Raw genomic sequence first — 20,585 nt, 5'->3', positions numbered from 1 at the left:
CACCCCCAGGTACCCCTTACACAGAGGAGAGGTTCATTTCAGCATCCTTTACCTGGGCAAGGGGCAGGGACAGCCCCTCAGAACTCCTGGGGATTTAGGGAGGTGGATATGGAGGTGGCTTTCAAAACAATTGCCAAGACCACGTCCTGTCCCAGGTCAGTGGCTGCCTTTGGGCAGCTCCAAAGGCAGAGGGAACATTTTCTTCTTCTCTTGTTGAGGTTTCTTTTGACCAAAGATTAGGAACTTGTGGTCTGTTGGGTCAACCTCTGGAAGTGCATCAGCACTAAGTAGGGAAAACAACATACAAAGATTAAAACGTGCATATGGAGAGGATGGGGCTAGAGGAAGATCATTTGCGAATGGACTAAGGGCAGGCAGCACTTTCCATCCTCCGGCCGCTCAAGGCCTCAGTGATTATCCTTTACCTACATTTGAATCCTCCTGGGATTCGTGTCCAGGATCTGGAGATTCCTTTCTTGCTTGTTTCTTATCAGGGGAAAGATTTGTGATACAACTTCTAAGGCGACAGCTGGGCCTTGTTCCATAAACAATGCTCCCTATCATCTAGAGCAGGGGTCCTCAAACTTTTTAAACAGGGGGCCAGTTCACTGTCCCTCAGACCGTTGGAGGGCCGGACTATAGTTAAAAAAAAAAGTATGAACAAATTCCTATGCACACTGCACATATCTTATTTTGAAGTAAAAAAACAAAATGGGAACAAATACAATATTTGTATTTGCATGTGGCCCGCGGGCCGTAGTTTGAGGACCCCTGATCTAGAACTTCCATCAGTCCTGCAACTCCTCATACAATTGTCTTTAAGGCAGGAATTTTCTAGGAGGCTGCCAGCCTCTCTAGCAAGTACATTGTGGCTGCTCCTGCCTGGCTGGGCCTGCCGGATCACAGGGTTGACAGGGTGAGACCATAATCCTGGCCAATGAATGTCCCCATAATCTCCCTTGCTGCCCAAGGTAATTTCTGGGCCCTTGTGGTTCTGAGGCTCATGGTCTCAAACAATCACCAGCTTACGTGCTCAATTGTGTTGCTACCAATGAAACCTAAAAGGGATGCTGAACCTGAGCCCCTAGAGCTTGTAGCCCCTGGGATGGCTGTATCTTTTCCACAGTCTTGTGCTGTGTGCATGTCATGGAGGGTGTGGTGGGAAGTATTAGTATTAATTAACATAGTGAATGTTTTCAATCTGGGTGAAAAACAGACACTGCTTTGCATTTACCCCCAATACCCACCCCATGATCAGGAACTAAAGGCTTACCACTTGCATTTGGAACATTATCTCTTGGAAATATCCTATAAGAGCAAGGGCCAGATGAATTGCTTGGCACTTCTGAGTGACCTCCCTCTTTTCTGATGGCTGCAAATGTCACCCAGACACTCATCAGGCAGACTCTGCCAGGAAGGCCTTTTCAGGACAGCCAGAGCTGAGGATAAACTCTGGTTCCTGGCAGCCCAGGCCTTTCGTGATAGGGCACAGCCACCCAGCAAAGTGATTATCTAAAGTAAAGACAGATAAGGCTGTACTTTGCCTCCAAAGAGAAAGAGAAGTGCCAGTTCCCAGGGCTAGCCCAGGGCTGAGAAGAAGGCATGGGCGACCGATAGGTTTCTCCTGCAGGGCTATGAGGCTCCTGAGACCCAACCCTACATGTAGGAATATTTAATAAGTCTTGTGCCCACCATATGGCCGGAGGGGATAATTTATTGTTTTTTTGGGTTTCCAATGGCCCAAAATGCACTGATAGTCAACAAGAAGGGACCACATTTGCAGCAAGAGTCTATCTCAGCAGCCTTCTTTAAATATTCTACTTTTTACATTATATATATACATATATATATTATATTCATTTTATATTTATACATTACATACATTATATATAACATATTACGTTATATATCATATTATATATTACATATTATATATCATATCTATCCTATCTAATAATAGACAAACATGGTAATTAACTATACCTCCGCTACGCTTCCCATTGGCTAATCAGGGTGATATGCAAATTAACTGCCAACCAAGATGGTGGCCGGCAGCCAGGCAGCTGAAGTGAACATTAGGCTTGGTTGCTCCAGTGATGGATGAAGCCAAGGTTCCCTGTCTGCGTGGCCAGGCTCTGAGTTGCACTCTAAGAAACAATGTTGCAATTATAGAAGCTAAACAAACCCAGAAACCTGCTTTCAGCCAGCCGGCCTCGGAGCTGGAGCTGCAACAAAGTTTCAATTACAGAAGGTAAATAAATCCCAGAATAAAAGAAAAAAAGGAGAGAATGGGAGCTTCAATTGCAGGCTTGGCCCACCTGAAAACAGCCATCAGCCCCTCATCCAGGCTGGCCAGGCACCCCAGTGGGGACCCCAACACTGAAGGGGATGCGGGCAGCCTGAAAACAGCCATCATCCCCTCATCCAGGCTGGCCAGGCATCCCAGTGAGGACCCCCACCCTGAAGGGGGTGAGGGCAGCCTGAAAACAGCCATCATCCCCTCATCCAGGCTGGCCAGGCACCCCAGTGGGGACCCCCACCCTGAAGGGGGTGCAGGCAGCCTGAAAACAGCCATCAGCCCCTCACCCAGGCTGGCCAGGCACCCAAGCAGGACCCCCACCCTGATCCGGGACACCATTCAGGGCAAACCAGCCAGCCCCCACCCATGCACCAGGCCTCTATCCTATATAGTAAAAGGGTAATATGCAAACTGACCTAACAGCAGAAAGACTGGGAATGACTGGTCACTGTGACACACACTGACCACCAGGGGGTAGATGCTCAATGCAGGAGCTGCCCTCTGGTGGTCAGGGCGCTCTCACAGGGGGAGCTCTGCTCGGCCACAAGCCAGGTTGACGGCTGCCAGTACAGTGGTGGTGGTGGGAGCCTCTCCTGCCTCCTCAGCAGCGCTAAGGATGTCTGACTGCAGCTTAGGTCTGCTTCCCGCTAGCAAGTGGACATCCCCCAATGGCTGCCGGGCTGCCAGAGGGATGTCTGATGGCCAGCTTAGGCCCAATCCCCTGGGGAGTAGGCCTCAGCCAGCAGATGGTCATCCCCCATGGGGTCCCAGACTGTGAGAGGGCACAGGCCAGGCTGAGGGACACCCCCCCCCCCCGAGTGCTCAAATTTTTGTGCACCAGGCCTCTAGTATATATATATGAAAGGCTAATATGCAAATTGTCTCCTTGGGAGTTCAACCAGGAGACCAGGAGTTTGATTGCTTGCTATGATGTGTACTGACCCCCAGGGAGCAGCGCAGAACGAAGGAAGGCCCTGACCGGTAGCCGGCAGCCAGGGAAGGGAGACCCCGGCCAACAGCCAGAAGGCCCCGATCAGCCCTGATCGCCAGCCAGGCCTAGGGACCCTACCCATGCACGAATTTTATGCACAATTAGTTTCAGACACTAATATACTAATACACATGTACACATTATATGGTATAATATATATGATGTACTCAAACTTATTCATAACAGAATAGAGAATACTCATAACCATCAAATACATGTTTTTGCAGCTGTTCACCTTTTCATAGCTGGTATTTATAGCTAACATCTTCCATTTCCCATTTCATAGTACCTTTGTCCTGATCAAGCACCTCAGCAGTTTGAGGTTCTTTGCCTAGTTGGGGGCTCTGAAGGGTCTGGGTCATTAGTCATACTGCCTGGATTGCTTTTTTTTTTTTTTTTTTTTTTTGGTAGTTTTCCACTGACACTAATCACAGGGCATGGTGATATTAAGAAAGATGCTAAAGAATCTCCTGAGTTCCAGACATTGTCTTCCTAACCTCCATTGCAGAGTAGCAGAAGGAAGCCTGAGTCCAAGTAACATCAAGGCTATAAAGACCGTGCCTGCTTTGGATGTAAAGATGAATAAAACTCAGGGGGGAAAAACTTCTGGGAAAAACAATTAAGTCTTTCCCCACACCCACCCACATCTTTCTCTGCATTGAATTCAATTAGACAGTTCTAGCAGAGGCTGCCCAACAAGCAGCCCAAAGCATCGCAGGCATGTGCTGTCCTGCTTTGGGTGTGTGGGAATAGACTTCATGATCTCTACATAGAAGACCACAGCTGAAGATACCCAAGGGCTAAAAATTAAACTTACACTAATGCTACCCATTCACACATTTTTGGTGTGAGCTTCACCTCCTTAGTCATTCTCAGGAATGCTTTCTCTAAAGATTATAATAATGATAATATTAAATAATGATAATATCAGAAATATTAAACTTAACAAAGAAGAAAAAAATTGCTAAGAACCTAATTTAAATACCCAGCCAAACTATCTGTCAAAGAGAGAGATAAAGACCTTTTCAGGCATACAGACAGTCTCAGAGTAACCGCCCACAGGCCTTCAGTAAAAGAACCAGTAAAGAATGTACATCAGGAAGAAGAAATGTAAGCCTAGAAAAATATAACATAAATAATGAGGAAAAGAAGAAAATTAGTGTAACTAAATTAGTATTAATTTTAATGAAAGACATTAAAACACATTCTAACTAAAATTTCAGATGATTACCACATGGGAGAATAGAGGAGAGAAGAGTCAATTTAAAAATAACTCATTTTTAGGGAAGATATAAATACTATAGGTACTCTATTATTGTTTAATTACTCTCAGGAAGTGATAAATATGTCACACAAATTTAGTAATGATAAAGAGGATTTGATAATACAACATGCTTGATCAGGTAAATAAACAAATAAATCCCAACAAGCAGTAGCTCATTGTTAGATCAATGATGCTGAAAACAGTCTCTCTTGATAGTGTAATCTCCCAAATGGCATGTCAATCTTCATGAACTAAATTGAAACACATATAAATCTAAAAAATGAAGGAAAGTCTGGTATTTCATTATATGCAACTCTAAGTTAATGTGCAACAAAGGACAGAAAAAATACAGACCTAGAAGAAGATATCTTATTTTAGAACATAAATATAAGAGCTCCTTAATAAAATACTATTTTGGAATCTACAGGAATATTACACAAAAAGGAAAAGTCATTCTGACTGGTAGGTTTTACTCTGTGACTATGAGGGCAAAACACTAAATAATCCCATGACTTTGATAACTCTCTGTTGACGTTAAAATACAAGTAAATAACACACATAGCAAAGGAAAATGAGAGTACAATATGAAAAGGAAAGATCTTTCTCTCTTCACCTGGAACCAAATCTCTCACTTCAAAAAGATCACTGTCTATATATCCTATGTCACATGAAGAAGTTTAATACAGAAACGCATTGGTATATTTTAAAGTTTTAAAAGCTCAAAGCAAGAAAACATTAGGGACACTGCAAAGAGACATTAACAACGTGTTGTTCTCCATTTCACCTGCACCGTCTTCTCTTTTTTTTCCTAGTGTTTTTCAGGATGTTCTTCTTGGTCCCTCACTTTCTCTGTCTCACTTGCGAGTCTGTCTGCAATTAACGCTCTCGCCAGTCTCTCTCTTGCCATCTTCATTTTCCTTTCCTGTTTCTTGATATCTTTCTCAGTTACCAGGAATTGTTTGCAGGGGAGCTGTGGGATGCTCAGACCAGCTCCTGGAATCATCTCTGCCCCATGTGAGGACCTGGCAGGGTTGGACATGGAGCTGCCGTGAGGACCCCCTGTGAGAACACCAGGCAGGGACTCGCCTGTGCAACTAGGCACAAGTGTTTGCAGGGCTTTGGTAAGATCGAAAGGACTTAAGAGTTGTCCTGTGCTGCTGCAGGCCTGGAGTCCTTGAAGTCTCTTCTGCCAGCACACCTGTTGGGGCTTGTCCAAGGTTTCCTCCCACTGATGATATCTGACCTCATTGCCTGGGTGGGATGTGATTCTCGTAACTGGACTCTTGAATATGTTACTGGACATCCTCAATGGGATGGAGATGCTTAAGTCAGGCTTTGGTTTGGATTGGTTTACCCAATCATGACACTTCCTCTGTGAAGTCTTGACCATCGTATCTCTTTTCCATTTATTCTATAAAAATAAATTGTGAAATTGGATCTACATGATAAATGAAGCTTGCCTTCTTGGGACAATTACTTCAGCTGTCTTGTACTTCCACCCTCCCTCTGGGGATAGATCTCACCAGCATCCTGGGAAATCATCAAGCAGATTTGTTAAGAACAGAAACCTCAAGGTCAAAACCCAGAACCTAGTCCAGATCATTTATCCTCCAACATCTTATAAGACCCTCTTCTTTATGAGTATGATTTTATTCTCTTTTTGTCATTGTCACTTTCACTACACCTGATTTAGTCTTGGTATTCTCTCATGATACACAGTACCCAATCTTTTTCTAAGTCCAAATTCCTACCATTCTTTTGTATTATGTGAGTATTCATTTGGTTAACCCATTGACCACTTGGATTTCAGAGCTAAAATCATTAGCGATATCACCAACCAACCCACTTTTAGTGACTCACTCCCATATCCCAGAAGTTTGCTCATGTTCAAAAATAAATAATTCAGAAAACATATTCACCTACTACAAATGTCTGATTTCTAATATTTTTAAACACTCATACAATAGATAACCATTCTTCTAGATTGCAAGTTATGCCAGCTCACCAGATTCTTATCTTAATTTCCCCACTTTGTATTAATTAGAAGGCATGGTTCTTTGAAAAAGACAATAATCCTGGGAAAAATAGAAGGCAGCAGGGAAAGAGGAAGAAAAATTGGAGATTGACTGACTCCATAACAGAAGCCATAGGCATGAATCTATAGGAGCTGGACAGGGCTGTTGAGGACAGAACAGGGCTGTTGGACCTAACTCATTCATAGGGTTGCTGGGAGTCGGAGCTGACTCAATGGCACATAACACACACACATTCCTATTAATCCTGGATTCCATGGACTATGATCTCAATAATTCCCTGGAATAGTCCAAAATTCTTTACCACTCATCATGTCTACCTTGTAAAACTTCAAATTTAAAGATCTGATTATCTGTTATGCAATAGCTACTGCTGGTCTTAAGATAATTGCACAATATTTGGGTACCACTGTTAATACAACAAAATCACCTATATCTATCATGAAGCACCCAGAATGCCTGAAAATTTTACTTTCTTTTTATGTGTTGACATATTTACTACTCAATTTTTCCTAAAGCCTGTTTCAAAATTTCTCCACTTTTTTCTTTCATATATATTTGATATCCCTTAATTGGTCTGCTATTTCACATAAAACTTGTGAAAATACTACTAGATTGAAATTTTACCTACGTAGTTGCCAAATCTGCAAGTATCTCTGATAAGCGTCTATTGCTTCCCAATTTGCTCTAATAATACTTAAATTTCTTTTATCATCCAGTGGTGATCTGGATCTCATCTCTTCTTCCTTCTTATTAAGCTCTTCCCACCAACATTTCCGTATTTCCCCTATACTTATTTTTGTTGTTTGTTAATCCTCACCCAAAGATATTTTTCCATTGACTTTTTTTTTTTTTTTTTTACAGAGAATAGAAGAGATGGGGGAGAGACAGTGAGAGAGAAACATCAACTGGTTGCCTCCCACATGCATCCTGACCAGGGCTGGGGATCGAGCCTGCAACCAAAGGTAGGTGCCCTTGACCAGAATCAAACCCGGGACCCTTCAGTCTAAGGGCATTGCTCTATCCACTGAACCAAACGACTAGGGCATCCCTATACTTTTAATCTCTCTTTATGAACTGAATCCTTCCCTCAGCATTACATAGCTGCAAGTCTTTCCTAACTACATGGAAATTTCTCACCTGGTCTCCCTGGACCCTTCTTCAACCACTGCTCTTTCTACTCCCACCCCTCAGTTGTGAACCATTGAGAAAGGTCATCTGCAGCATGTGTCTCTGTGGCCTCACCTTCACCCTCCTCCTCCGAACAGCCTCAGCCGCACTGCCACCTGCCCTTACCATTCTAGGCTAAGGTCACAATGACTCCTTTGTTACTAGACCCAACAGGAACTTTTCATTGTTCATCTGACATGATCTTTAAGTGGGAAACTTGTAAATATATTTGGATAACTTATTTATGTGAATATTATTTTATGGCTGTGAATCTTAAAAAATCTAAAGCGAGAGTATGTTATAAATGGGATGTACAAACTGGACTTCTGGACTCAGCACAAAAAATGTAAATGAACTTAATGTGTACACTGATGACATTTAGAAATCATAATAGCTTGGCTCTAATGGGTGGAAATATACAACTAAAATTACTTTCACCTGTTTTGACTTTATTTAATGTGGCTACTAAAAATTATATTTCATAATAAGTAGATTGCTTAATCCTACTATTGGACAGAGCTGGTCAAGCCCTGAGGGAAAATAAAGCCTGCAGAAAGTGGTCAGGGAAAATTTTCCCAAGATAAGAAGTATACCCTGGCCCCCACTGCAAGATGCAAACACACACACACACATACACACACACACACACACACACACACACACACACTCTCTCTCTCTCTCTCTCTCTCACCCACACACATACATTAACAAAACCAAGCCAGTGCTGTCCCAGAGTGCCATCACTACTCAAATGCCATGAGGTTGCATTCCCACATAGTCCTAACTGGACTAATCTCAAGTGAGAAGTCAGAAGTCAGTTAGGAAGAGCCAAAACCAGAGACTAAGGGTCAAGATTTGTATTAATTCCCCTCTCTCTGGCTTCTATTAAACATTCAATATGTTTGGAAAACTTTTTCAGGGAGTGTTGTTTTAAAAATCCCTTTACCGTTACTAGTGTAAATATCCAAGATATGTAAAGAGTAATTACTCTAGCCAATAAATGAGATGATAGAATATGAATATCATTATTACTAAATCACTATTGGATTAGTGAGCCAGTCAGGGGACAGGTGACACTGGGTTAATTTGGGCCTCAGTAAGCTGATTCTGATTAGGGTACTGTCATCTTGATTGCTCTATGCTGGGACCTCTGAAACGTGCCAGCCCCACCTACTGTTTAACTACCAAAGCCCACCAGACAGGCAAGGCCTTACTGACAAATCCCCTGCTCCACTCCCCTGACAACACCTAGAGGGGTTTCCAAGACCCCACTTCGTTATGACACTCTTCTACCTGCCACACGCCAGGAAAACATTTTCTGTGGTGCCCATTTCTGGGGGTGACACTTCTCCCTTGGGTAAAGGAAAGATCAGGGTGCAGACCTAGTGAATTGCAGGAATTAGCACAAAAACTGGGGTTTGCTGACAGAGAGAAGAGAACCTGTAGTGTGCACAGCTACCAGGGTCCACAAAGCCCCACGGGTCCCTAGGTAGCATTGAGGAGGAAGGTGCAGGACAGAGCAGGTACTTTTGGGTGTGATTGTGCTTGGTGATGCCTGTAGCATGACATATGTGATACTGGTAATGCATTCAACCATGTTGGTCAGCGACTTATTCATCTGTTATGGAGTGCTTTCAACATACATTCAGGCGCTAGTACCTGCCCTTCAGAGTTTGTAGAGTTGGAAAATGTCTTACATTTTATTTATAATATGCAGATAAAGCACATGTGGGAGTAGTCAGCCAACAGACAGGAAGGAGATTTTCTTTGTTGGCTAGCATGTAAACAAATTTTCTTTAAAAAGGAAGTATTTTCTCCACTTGAAGTATTCAAGTCTCCTATGATTGTTATTCTCAAATCCATATATTCTCTAACAGTTTATGCTTTATATTAGTGTAACACTGTTTTATTTGGTATGTGAAGGCTGAATACTATTATATTTTCTTGGTGATTTTATCTTATATCAATAGATGGTAAACCTCTTTATCCTACTTAATCTTTTTGCCTTGAAGTCTATATTGATAATTCTAGTGATACTCCTATTTTGCTTTGTTGAGATCAGTCTGTTATAGTTGTGTTTATTTATCTATTATCTACTTTTCTGTTATTTTACATGTGAAGTTATCTTGGGGGAAACAGAATTTTTCTAGATTTCTCTTGTTCTTGGGACTTTCAATTAGTTCTAGGTTTTCAATTGACCTACATTGTGTAAAAGTTTGTTTTTCTCTATTTGCATTGGCTAAGGCCAAGCATCTAGCTCCGCGTGACCCTGGCACCACCGTCAAAGCGAACGTAGACTGAAAGAGTGATTTCTTCAGTCAATTATTTTGACCTTTTATCAGGATTGTGTGCATTTGTCCCACACACCTAAACCTGCCAAGTCTGTTAAACACACAGGTGCATGCATGCTTATGCAAACGTCTCAAAGATTCTAGAAGCTTTTCACCCACAAAGAGATCTTGAGTCAGAACATGTTCAACCAAAGTGAGAACTGGAAAAGATCTCCCACAAACTAAGCAGCCTTACCACTTAACACAGTTGGAAACTGGGCAGTTGGACAGGGATTGCGTGTGTCCGTGCCATCTGAAGGGTTCAAGGCCAGAACATTTTTCTGCTTGACAAGTTGTGTGGGGTCAGGGAAAGAGAACCGATTTTCTGAGTTAGAAGTGGTAAGTTCCAGTCTTGGCCAAATCACTTCCTGGTGATCATGGGAAAGCTATGCTTCACCTGCCAATGGGAAAGTGGTACCTCTCTACATCAATGTATAGCAGACAAAGAGAATAATGAATTAACTATTTACATATGCAAAATATTTTCAAATTCTCCAAATCCTTTCAGACCTCATCTCACTTTTCCCTGGCAACAACCCTCTTATGTTGGTATTATTATTATCATCCCTATTTTACAGAGAAGAAAGTAATTTCTCCAAGGTGTCCCAAGTTAATAAAAATGCAGATTCAGGACTCGAGCCTAGTTTTCTGATTCTAAATCCCGGGACCATTTCATTGTACCCTTCCCCTTGTCAAAATATTTGGAAAACAAAAAGCACATCGCAAATGTAAGGAACTGGTGTTAATTTTCTGAAAGAGACACATGTGAGACTTCTTGTCTGTTATGCCCAGATTTCAAGATCCCCAAAAAACCATGCCAGGGAGCCAGTCCGATGCAAAAGCAGAGGGTCTCTTATACAAGCTCGCTTGGTCCCCCCCTTGCCTCCATTACTGGGTGCAAGAGAGAGCCCCGAATCCCAAGAGAACAAAGAATTCATAGGGCTTGGGGTCCGGGGGCAGGGTGCAGCTAGGGTCTGGTTACACAAAGGGGGGGGGGGTGGCCAGCATACTTTTGGCCTTGGGCTAGTTTCCCCCGCTTTCCCATTGGCCGAGATAAGGGCAGGCTGAGTAACTGATACACCCTGCGGCTTTTTCTTGGAAGAGGGGTTAAGGACACAGCCATCAGTCCTGCTCTGTCCTTTCATTGTCAACCTGCAAAAGACTGCTGGGCTGCAGGCAGATCAAAAACTGGAAGAAAATGCAAGAGATTTTCTGGTCCTGCCCTTTACATATGTTAGACAAGCAAGTATTTAAACCTTTACAAGACAGAAAAACATCTGTTACTTTTTTGGCATTTCTTAGACCTTAGCTTCCACAATCTTCTTTGATAGACCATTCCAGGGTTTTGTCATCTGAATGACAAAAAACAAAACAGAACAAAACAAAAAAAGCCCGCCTTTTCTTCATGATACAATATAGGTCTCTTTCCTCTTCATAAAAAGTTCTAGGTTTGGCATTCTTCGTCACTTGTCACTTTTCTCTTTTGTTCTCCCTTCATGTTCCCGAGTGTGCCAATTTCTGCTTTAGAAAAGCAGCTTGATTTTTATGAGACTCCCCATTTCTTTTCCATTGCTTTCCTCCTACTAGTCATAATATTAGGAAAAATTTTGGTCTTTTAACATTCATTAAAAACAATACTTGTTTTAATTCCTTCCTTCTTCCTTTCAATTAAATAATTTCCTAACCATTTCTTTCTGAATTTTTTTATCCCACAAGACTAATTTGTCTTTTGAAAACAAGGATCAAGCTGGGTCATCAGATCTAGTCTGCCTCTAATTACCACATACAAACTGATGGATCATCATGTCCAGACCCCTGCCTGTTAGAGCTAATTCACTAAAATTAAGCAGTTTCATCTCAAAGGTCACTGAAGTCTAAGGCATCTTGGTTGACTGTGAATGACAAGCGGTAAGGGATGCTCAGCTTCCCATCTGACAGAGGGCGTAGCTCCGCTACACCTTTCCCAGAGTCGCCCAGGGATGGAAATTCCATGGGTCTCTACTGCTGTTTTAGTTTGGGCCACTCTAACAAAATACCATAGATTGGGTGACTTGAAAAACAGACATTTGTTTCTCACGGTTCTGAAGACTGGATGTGTGAGATCTTGGTGCCAGCGCAGAGGGGTTCTGGTGAGAGCTCTCTTCCTGGTTGCAGATGGCCGCCTTCTTGCTTTTCACATGGTGAAAAGATGAGATGGCATTGGTCGATTCCTCTTCATATGTAAGGGCACTAATCCCATTATTGAGGTCTCACCCTCATGGCCTCATCTCCAAAGACCCTGCCTCCAAATACCATCACGTTTGGGGTTGGGGATACAAACATTTAGTCCATAACAACTACCTCGTTCATTATTTTGGCTTCTAGGTAGTCCAGAGGCTTGCCTCATGTTCAGAGTACATTTCTTTTGACATAATTTTATTCTTGCTAGGTCTTTTTAAAAAACAAACTGCTGTTTAGCATTATTCTAAAAATTCTTTATTCTTAAGAGCATATTTTATTTTTCCTGTGCTCCCCTATTTAAGCTAAAGAATTCCTTCCTTTCCTCATTAGGCCTGTTTTCCATACATTTTATCATTTTGCTCAATCATTTAACTGTAGCATCAAAAAGGAAGCATACACAACAACATTTTATTGGTGGTTATTTTAGAATGGTGAGATTTTTTTTTTCCCCCTCAGCTTTTCTTTTCTTTCCAAACTATTTACAATGACATATATTTCAGCAATTTAAAACAAGTAAAAACTAAAAGGTATTGTAATGAAAACAGTGTGGTTTTAGAACAAGAAAAAATTAATAGACTAATGAGGGAAAGAATGGACTATTCAATAAATGATACTGAGACAAGTGGCCACCCATATTGGAAAAAATTTATATTCCTACATTATACCATATCCCCAAATTAATTTTAGGTGAAAAACAAAACTTTAAAGTTTTCAAAGAAAATATTGGAAAATATATTGATGTTGTTGGGATGAGGAAAGGTTCCTAAAGAATTACGTAAGAAGCACAAGCCATAAAGAAAATTGAGTATGTATTCAATTGACTACTTCTCATGATAAAGGACACAATAAGAAAAGCCAAAAAGCACAGCACAGACTAGCAGAATGTATCTGCAAAGTACATAACCAACAGAGGATTAGCATGCACAATAGAGAAGGTACCACTACAATCCTACTTACCTTACAGATATCCCTACACACAATTAAATGACACAGACACAAGGCTATTCAATGCAACAGTGTTTGTAGTAGCAAAAGTTTCAACAACTGTAAACGTGGTATGAAAATATCTCCTTTCTGTTGGTAAAAGAAAGTCACAAGTAGTTCTGCTAATATTACTGTGGCTTGTGGCCTAGATTCATAACAAAAGGAAAGTCTAAGCTTCATTTAGAGCAGCGGTTCTCAACCTGTGGGTCGCGACCCCTTTGGGGGTCAAACGACCCTTTCACAGGGGTCACCTAAGACCATCGGAAAACACATATATAATTACATATTGTTTTTGTGATTAATCACTATGCTTTAATTATGTTCAATTTGTAACAATGAAAACACATCCTGCATATCAGATATTTACATTACAATTCGTAACAGTAGCAAAATTACAGTTATGAAGTAGCAATGAAAATAATGTTATGGTTGGGGGTCACCACAACATGAGGAATTGCATTAAAGGGTCGCGGCATTAGGAAGGTTGAGAACCACTGCTTTAGAGGCTAGTGAAAAGGAAGATGTAATTTTTTTCTTAACCAGGATCACAGACCCCTTGAATTGAACAGGCCGTGAACCTGAGATTTAGGATCAAATGTATTTGGCTGTTGGAAATGTTGCTCAATCTCTTGGCTACCACTTGGCTTGGGCAAATTCTGGACTCATCACCTCTTGGTCTGTCTTCTCCTAGATCTTGGTGCAGTAGTTCCTCACTTGCTCATCAGTTCTTTTATGTCTTTAGGAAAACGCTTTTTATATTTCATCCTATTTTTAAATTGTCTCCAGTATGAAAGTTGACCCACTTGCCTAGTCCACCATTACAGGAAACAGAGGTGCTTGCATTCGAGTTATCTCCACCTTTATGTACGCAAGGCCTTATGTCTTCTCACTTGGATTGCCAGCACAGCCATGGGTTTCTAACACTCCAGTATGGCCTCCATTCTCCAGTCACCAGAGAAATTTTTCTAGATGCAAATCAGATTTCTAAAATGTAAATCTGATCATATTAGGTCTTAGCTTAAAGTCATTCTATTTACAAATATTTTAGTGTAAAATACAAATTCTTTAGTAAACCAAACTCCTGTTAAAACTTCTAAATTGTATAAGTCTCCTGTAAGACTTATATAAGGGGGAAATGGGGACATCTATAATAGCGTCAACAGTAAAAATACCAAAAGAGTTGGCCCTATGTGGCTCAGTTGGTTGAGTGTCATCCCATGCACCAAGAGGTCACCGGTTAGATTCCTGGTCAGTGCACATGCCCAAGTTGTGGGCTCCATTCTCAGTAAGGGGTGTGCAGGAGGCAGCCTATCGATGTTTCTCTGTCATCAGTTCCTATCTCTCTTTTTCCCTTCCTCTCTCTCAAATCAATAAAAACGTATGAAAAAATAAAGACGTATAAAAGACAGGAAGTGGCTCTCTTCTCACACCCTAACTCTCATCCTATGCTCTTGCCAGGCCCAACTCTTTTGAGTACCCAGAATGCTGTATGTGCCTGATAGCTTCTGCACCTTTACCCATGGTATGTCTGCCCCAGACAGCCATCCCCTCTTCCCTCGGACTGGCTAACTCCTCTAGTGTTTTAAGTCTCGGCTCAGGCACCACTCCTACTGGAAAGTTTTTGTGATTTGTCTTTGGAGTCCTTCCTAGGTTCTTTCACAATACTCAGGTCCATTCCTACTTTTATTAAAAGCATATTATTCTGTGATGTGTGTTCTTGTTGGTCTCCCTCATTAGACAATACACTGCTTCAACTCAGGGGCTTTCTTCCTCTAAATGCGTGCGCAGCACACACCACAATGTCTGACCCTCCATGTTCATTTACCAGATTAAATGGAGAAATACTTGGCATACTATCTTTTTTTTTAAGTGCTAGGGTGATAAGACACTATAACCCTTGCCTTCATCACCAGTTTTGTCTATGTGCCAGTTTTGTATGCTGTGAAATGGCTCATTCTTTTCTTTCCAAACTATTTACAATGACATATATTTTAGCAATTTAAAACATGTTTTAAAAACTGGGAACTCTAGGTTACATATGCCCACGTTAAAACTATGTACTTATTTACCCTTTACTGACTTATTCCCCAAATTTAGGTTAGCTCTTTAAAATTAAGACAAAATAAAATGGTAAAAATTGTAGATATAAACAGGAGATCAGAGATTATTTAAGGAAAGATCCAGGGCAATGTTACAAGAAGCTGGGGTGAGAAAGTGAGCGTAGTCATTGGCTCTGAGCTCTCTAGTAGGAGCTAAAAAGGGGAAACAATAGGATTCATCTGATAAGAGGAGTCATAGAAGTTTGACTAAACTTTTACTTGCACTAAATTCTGAGAAAAGTTTATTACATGGATCCTCATAAAGAAACATAGAGATGTTATTCACATGGCTGTTGTTTTTACTAAAAGCAAGGAACTAATATATGTCCAGGTATACTGCTCTCTGGGATCAAGTGTGATACAGAAATAAAACTTGGGGGAACAAGAGAAATGGACTGATGACACGCGCTTGTTTCATTTATTAAGCTGCTGACATGCTGTGGTTAGAAGCCTATTCATGATTGAGTTGACTACAGTGTAGACACGTAGTGTTATTGGTTGGAGACTAGAAAGCTTTAGATACAAGATGGCAAAGTCGATGATCTATTATACAAATGAAGGAGGAGATCTACAGTTTGAATTGTCTGGAGATTGAGGGTAGGCCCAAACCTTCAAATAGCTGAGTGAGCAGCATGCATGCTGTGTTTGTTAACAAATGAAGTTCAATAAGGCATATGGCATTTTAAATTGTTATTTTCATGATCTATCTTGGAAGTTAGATTGCAGTTATGCCCAAATCATCTAGTTTGCTCATGTTACAAATATGAAATTACTTAATTCCCCAAAGATTCTGGTGGGATTCTAGTAAAGATAAAATACGAAAACTAAGTATAAAAAGGAGATGAGAAACCATTTAGGAAATGAGAAAGGCCTAAGTGGTGTGACTAGTGCTTAACTTACAGGGTTGTTGTGAGGGTTAAACAAGGTAGTTTGTAGAGAGCAAGTTGCTCATTGCCCAGGACACAGATTCTCAATACTAATCTCCTTTTCCCCACTTCCTTTTCTGTAGGCAATGGGTAGGCACTAGAGATTTTTAAGAGGCAATTAAATGGTCAGAATTATACTTGAAGGAAATTATAGGTTCAGAGATAACAGGAACTGCAATTTGAAGTTTTAAAAAATTTACATTTGAGCTGGACAACTTTGGACCCCAAGGAGTACTCCATTTAAGAGGCTTAAAACATTCATACACAACCCAAGAAAATCATTTCCTTTCAACCTTAGTCCTGCTAAAAAAGCAATTTTTTCCCCCCTGAGCCAAACAATATCCTATTTTTAGATTTACACTTAGGGCATCTTCTTAGGATTCATTGTAAATTCTTTGGGGACAGAAGTAGTTTTACTTTTGTTCTTCTCACAGAACCTAATAGCACTGGACTGGAAGGTAGACTTAAGTAATTGTGTGCAGAATTTATTTTTATTTTTTTGTCTTAACAAGTTAGGTGGCATTTGTAAGCACTGTGGTATATAGAACATGATCTGCTCAAAGCAGAAAATACTGCAAGAAAATTGCCACTTGCTCTAAAGTAATGTGAACGGTAGTAGTTACTTCCTCTAGGAGTTTTTTTTTAAAAGGCTTAACCCTACTCCAGTGAAGCTATCATTGCACAAAACATGTTTGGGTCTTCTTTCCTTCTGTGGTATTTACTTGCAAAATACCACAAGGTAGTCAAGGAGATGAACTCTGGGATTTGCATCCCATCTCCTCTACCTAGTATCTATGTGGCCTTCAGTACCGTAGTCTGTTTCTCATCTATAAAACAAGGATACCAACATTACCTATGCTATAAATATATAAAGATTAAAATCTATTTGTGAACACTTACATGGTAGGAACTGTTGACTCTCATGCAGATATAAAATGAACATGTGCCAAAGATTTTATTTAACTTGCTCTTTAATGAGAGAACCAGGAAAATGCTAAAAGTGGTCTAAATGAGGATTTGATTTTATTATTCTCTACAGGACAAAATCACTTGCATTCCCTTGGACAGGAATCCTTTACATAGCACCAGTTAGGAAATATTCTCATTATTATCAGTTGTATATAAATTAACTTCTACCTCTATCGAAGTGTCAAATAGCCTATTCAAAGGCATGATCAAGCATCCCAATGATAGGATAATCGAGTAATCTTTTTACTCATTCCAACCCGTTAGTTTTTCCTTGCACAGGGTTGTTGTGAAGATTTACAAGTTTACCTAACAGTCTGATTCATAATAAACAGTTGGTAAGCCTTATTCATTATTATTATTATCTTCAGAATTTACAGTACATTCCTTTGGATATCTGTGATAGTTGTTTTTCAGCCATGGAAGGAATATTCAATTTTTTTGGAAACAGCTAAGTTATTTGAAATGAAGTCTGTTAAATAAGTAAAAAATATTGATTTTCCTTTTTAAAAAAGTATTTTTCTTTTTTTTACAAGATGAGACTATTTCCATTAGATACGCTAAATCGATTTTTAGAGGATTGTGGGAAGATGGTAGAGTAGAAAGCACCAGGAATCTCTTTCTCCACCTAGACAAGTGCACTGGCAGAATCTGTCTGATATAACTATTTTGGGACTCTGGAGTCTGTTGAAGGTTCCCAAATTCCAGGGAAGATCTGAACGGTAAACTGCAGCTAATTTTGGTCAGTTTCAGCTCTTAGCACAGTAGTAGCTACCCATCCTCCACCCCTGGCCAAAGACACAGGTGACAAAAGAACAAGTTGACAAACCAAACATTATGAAAATTTTAAATATTTTATACATAAAAAAAATACTATTCATGGAGTAAAAAGGCAACCCACAGAATGGGAGAAAATGTTTGCAAATCATTTATCCGATATGGGATTAATACCTAGAATATATAGAGAACTCGTAAAACTCAAGAACAAAAAAGGACTTGAATAGACATTTCTTCAAAGATATAGGAATAACCAATAATCACGCGAAGAGATGCTCAACATCACTAATCATTAGAAATGTATATCAGAACTACAATGACATAACACTGCACGCACAATAGGATGGCTACTATAAAAAGTAATAGAAAACCAGTGTAGGTAAGGAATTTGAAAAACTGGAACCCATGTGTACTGTGGTGGGAATGTAAAATGGTATAGTTGTTGTGAAAAACAGTATGGTAGTTCCTCAAAGAATTAAAACTAGAATTACCATATGATCTAGCAATCCCACTTCCGGGCTTGTATGTAAAAGAATTGAAAACAGTTTGAAAAGACATTTGTATACCCATGTTTATAGCAGCACTATTCACACTAGATAGACAAAGGGTGGAAGCAATACACTGCCATTGATAGATGACTGGATACACAAAATGTGGTACATATAGACCATGATATATTATTCAGCCTTAAAAAGGAAGAAAAGTCTGATGCATGTTACAACAGGGATGGGCCTTGAGGACTTTATGCTAGGGGAAATAAACCAGTCACAAAAAGAGAAATATGACATGATTCTACTTATATAAGGCATTTGGTGTAGTCAAGATTATAAAGACAGAAAGTAGAAGGGTGGTATCCAGGGGCTGTGGGGAGAGGAGCCTGGGGAGTTATTGTTTAGTGGGTATAAAGTTTAAGATTTACAAGGTGAAAATAGTTATGGAGATGGATGGTGGTGGTGGTTGCATGAGGTAAATGTATTTAATAACACTGACCTGTACATTTAAAAATGGTTAAGGTGGCAACTGTTATGTTACGTGTATTTGACAACACACACACACACACACACACACAAAAGGAAAAATCAATTCTTTTTTTTTTTTATTGCTTAAAGTATTACAAAGGGTATTACATATGTGTCCATTTTATCCCCCCGCCCTAGACAGTGCCCCAGCCTCCCTTATCCCCCAGTGTCTTATGTCCATTGGTTATGCTTATATGCATGCATACAAGTCCTTTAGTTGATCTCTTACCCCCTTACCTCCTGCCCCCCAACCCTCCCCGGCCTTCCCGCTGCAGTTTGACAATCTGTTTGAGGCACCTCTGCCTCTGTATCTATTATTGTTCAAAAGTTTATAATGGTCTCTATTATCCATGAATGAGTGAGATCATGTGGTATTTTTCCTTCATTGACTGGCTTATTTCACTTAGCATAATGCTCTCCAGTTCCATCCATGACGTTGCAAATGGTAAGAGTTCCTTCCTTTTTAGAGCAGCATAGTATTCCATCGTGTAGATGTACCACAGTTTTCTAATCCATTCATCTACTGATGGGCACTTAGGCTGTTTCCAGATCTTAGCTATGGTGAATTGTGCTGCTATGAACATAGGGGTGCATATATCCTTTCTGATTGGTGTTTCTGGTTTCTTGGGATATATTCCTAGAAGTGGGATCACAGGGTCAAATGGGAGTTCCATTTTCAGTTTTTTAAGGAAACTCCATACTGTCTTCCATAGTGGCTGCACCAGTCTGCATTCCCACCAGCAGTGCACAAGTGTTCCTTTTTCTCCACATCCTCTCCAGCACTTGTCGTTTGTTGATTTGTTGATGATAGCCAGTCTGACAGGTGTGAGATGGTACCTCATTGTTGTTTTGATTTGCATCTCTTGGATGATTAGTGACTTTGAGCATGTTTTCATATGTCTCTTGGCTTTCTGAATGTCCTCTTTTGAAAGGTGTCTATTTAGGTCCTTTGCCCATTTTTTGATTGGATTGTTTATCTTCCTTTTGTTAAGTTGTATGAGTTCCCTATAAATTTTGGAGATTAGGCCCTTATCAGATATGACATTGGCAAATATGTTTTCCCACACAGTGGGTTTTCTCGTTGTTTTGTTGATGGTTTCTTTTGCTGTGCAGAAGCTTTTTATTTTGATGTAGTCCCATTTGTTCATTTTCTCTTTAGTTTCAAGTGCCCTAGGAGCTGTATCAGTGAAGAAATTGCTTCGGCATATGTCTGAGATTTTGTTGCCTTTGGATTCTTCTAGAATTTTTATGGTTTCCTGTCGTACATTTAAGTCCTTTATCCATTTTGAGTTTATTTTTGTGTATGGTGTAAGTTGGTGGTCTAGTTTCATTTTCTTGCATATATCTGTCCAATTTTCCCAACACCATTTATTGAAGAGACTATCTTGGCTCCATTGTATGTTCTTGCCTCCTTTGTCAAATATTAATTGAGCATATTGGTTCGGGCCGATTTCTGGGCTCTCTATTCTATTCCATTGATCTATATGCCTATTCTTGTGCCAGTACC

The 20,585-nt window shown here is 40.3% G+C and overlaps 1 protein-coding gene across 2 annotated transcripts in view; it reads right to left on the bottom strand.

Moving 5' to 3' along the window:
• Positions 1 to 4,366: 4,366 nt before the first annotated feature.
• MBD3L1 (methyl-CpG binding domain protein 3 like 1) overlaps positions 4,367 to 20,585 on the bottom strand; it is a 24,408-nt gene continuing 8,189 nt past the window's right edge. For both annotated transcript variants that reach the window (XM_036300700.1, XM_036300702.1), the window contains exon 3: positions 4,367 to 5,965. In XM_036300700.1, coding sequence (XP_036156593.1) covers positions 5,363 to 5,944 — 582 coding nt within the window. In that variant the 5' untranslated portion in view covers positions 5,945 to 5,965 and the 3' untranslated portion in view covers positions 4,367 to 5,362. The remainder of the gene's footprint in view (positions 5,966 to 20,585) is intronic.

The sequence above is a fragment of the Myotis myotis genome, unplaced genomic scaffold (assembly GCF_014108235.1).
Source record: "Myotis myotis isolate mMyoMyo1 unplaced genomic scaffold, mMyoMyo1.p scaffold_m19_p_3, whole genome shotgun sequence".
Taxonomy (NCBI): domain Eukaryota; kingdom Metazoa; phylum Chordata; class Mammalia; order Chiroptera; family Vespertilionidae; genus Myotis; species Myotis myotis.
Note: the sequence above shows the minus strand (reverse complement) of the source record. Positions and strands in the feature narration are given on the sequence as shown.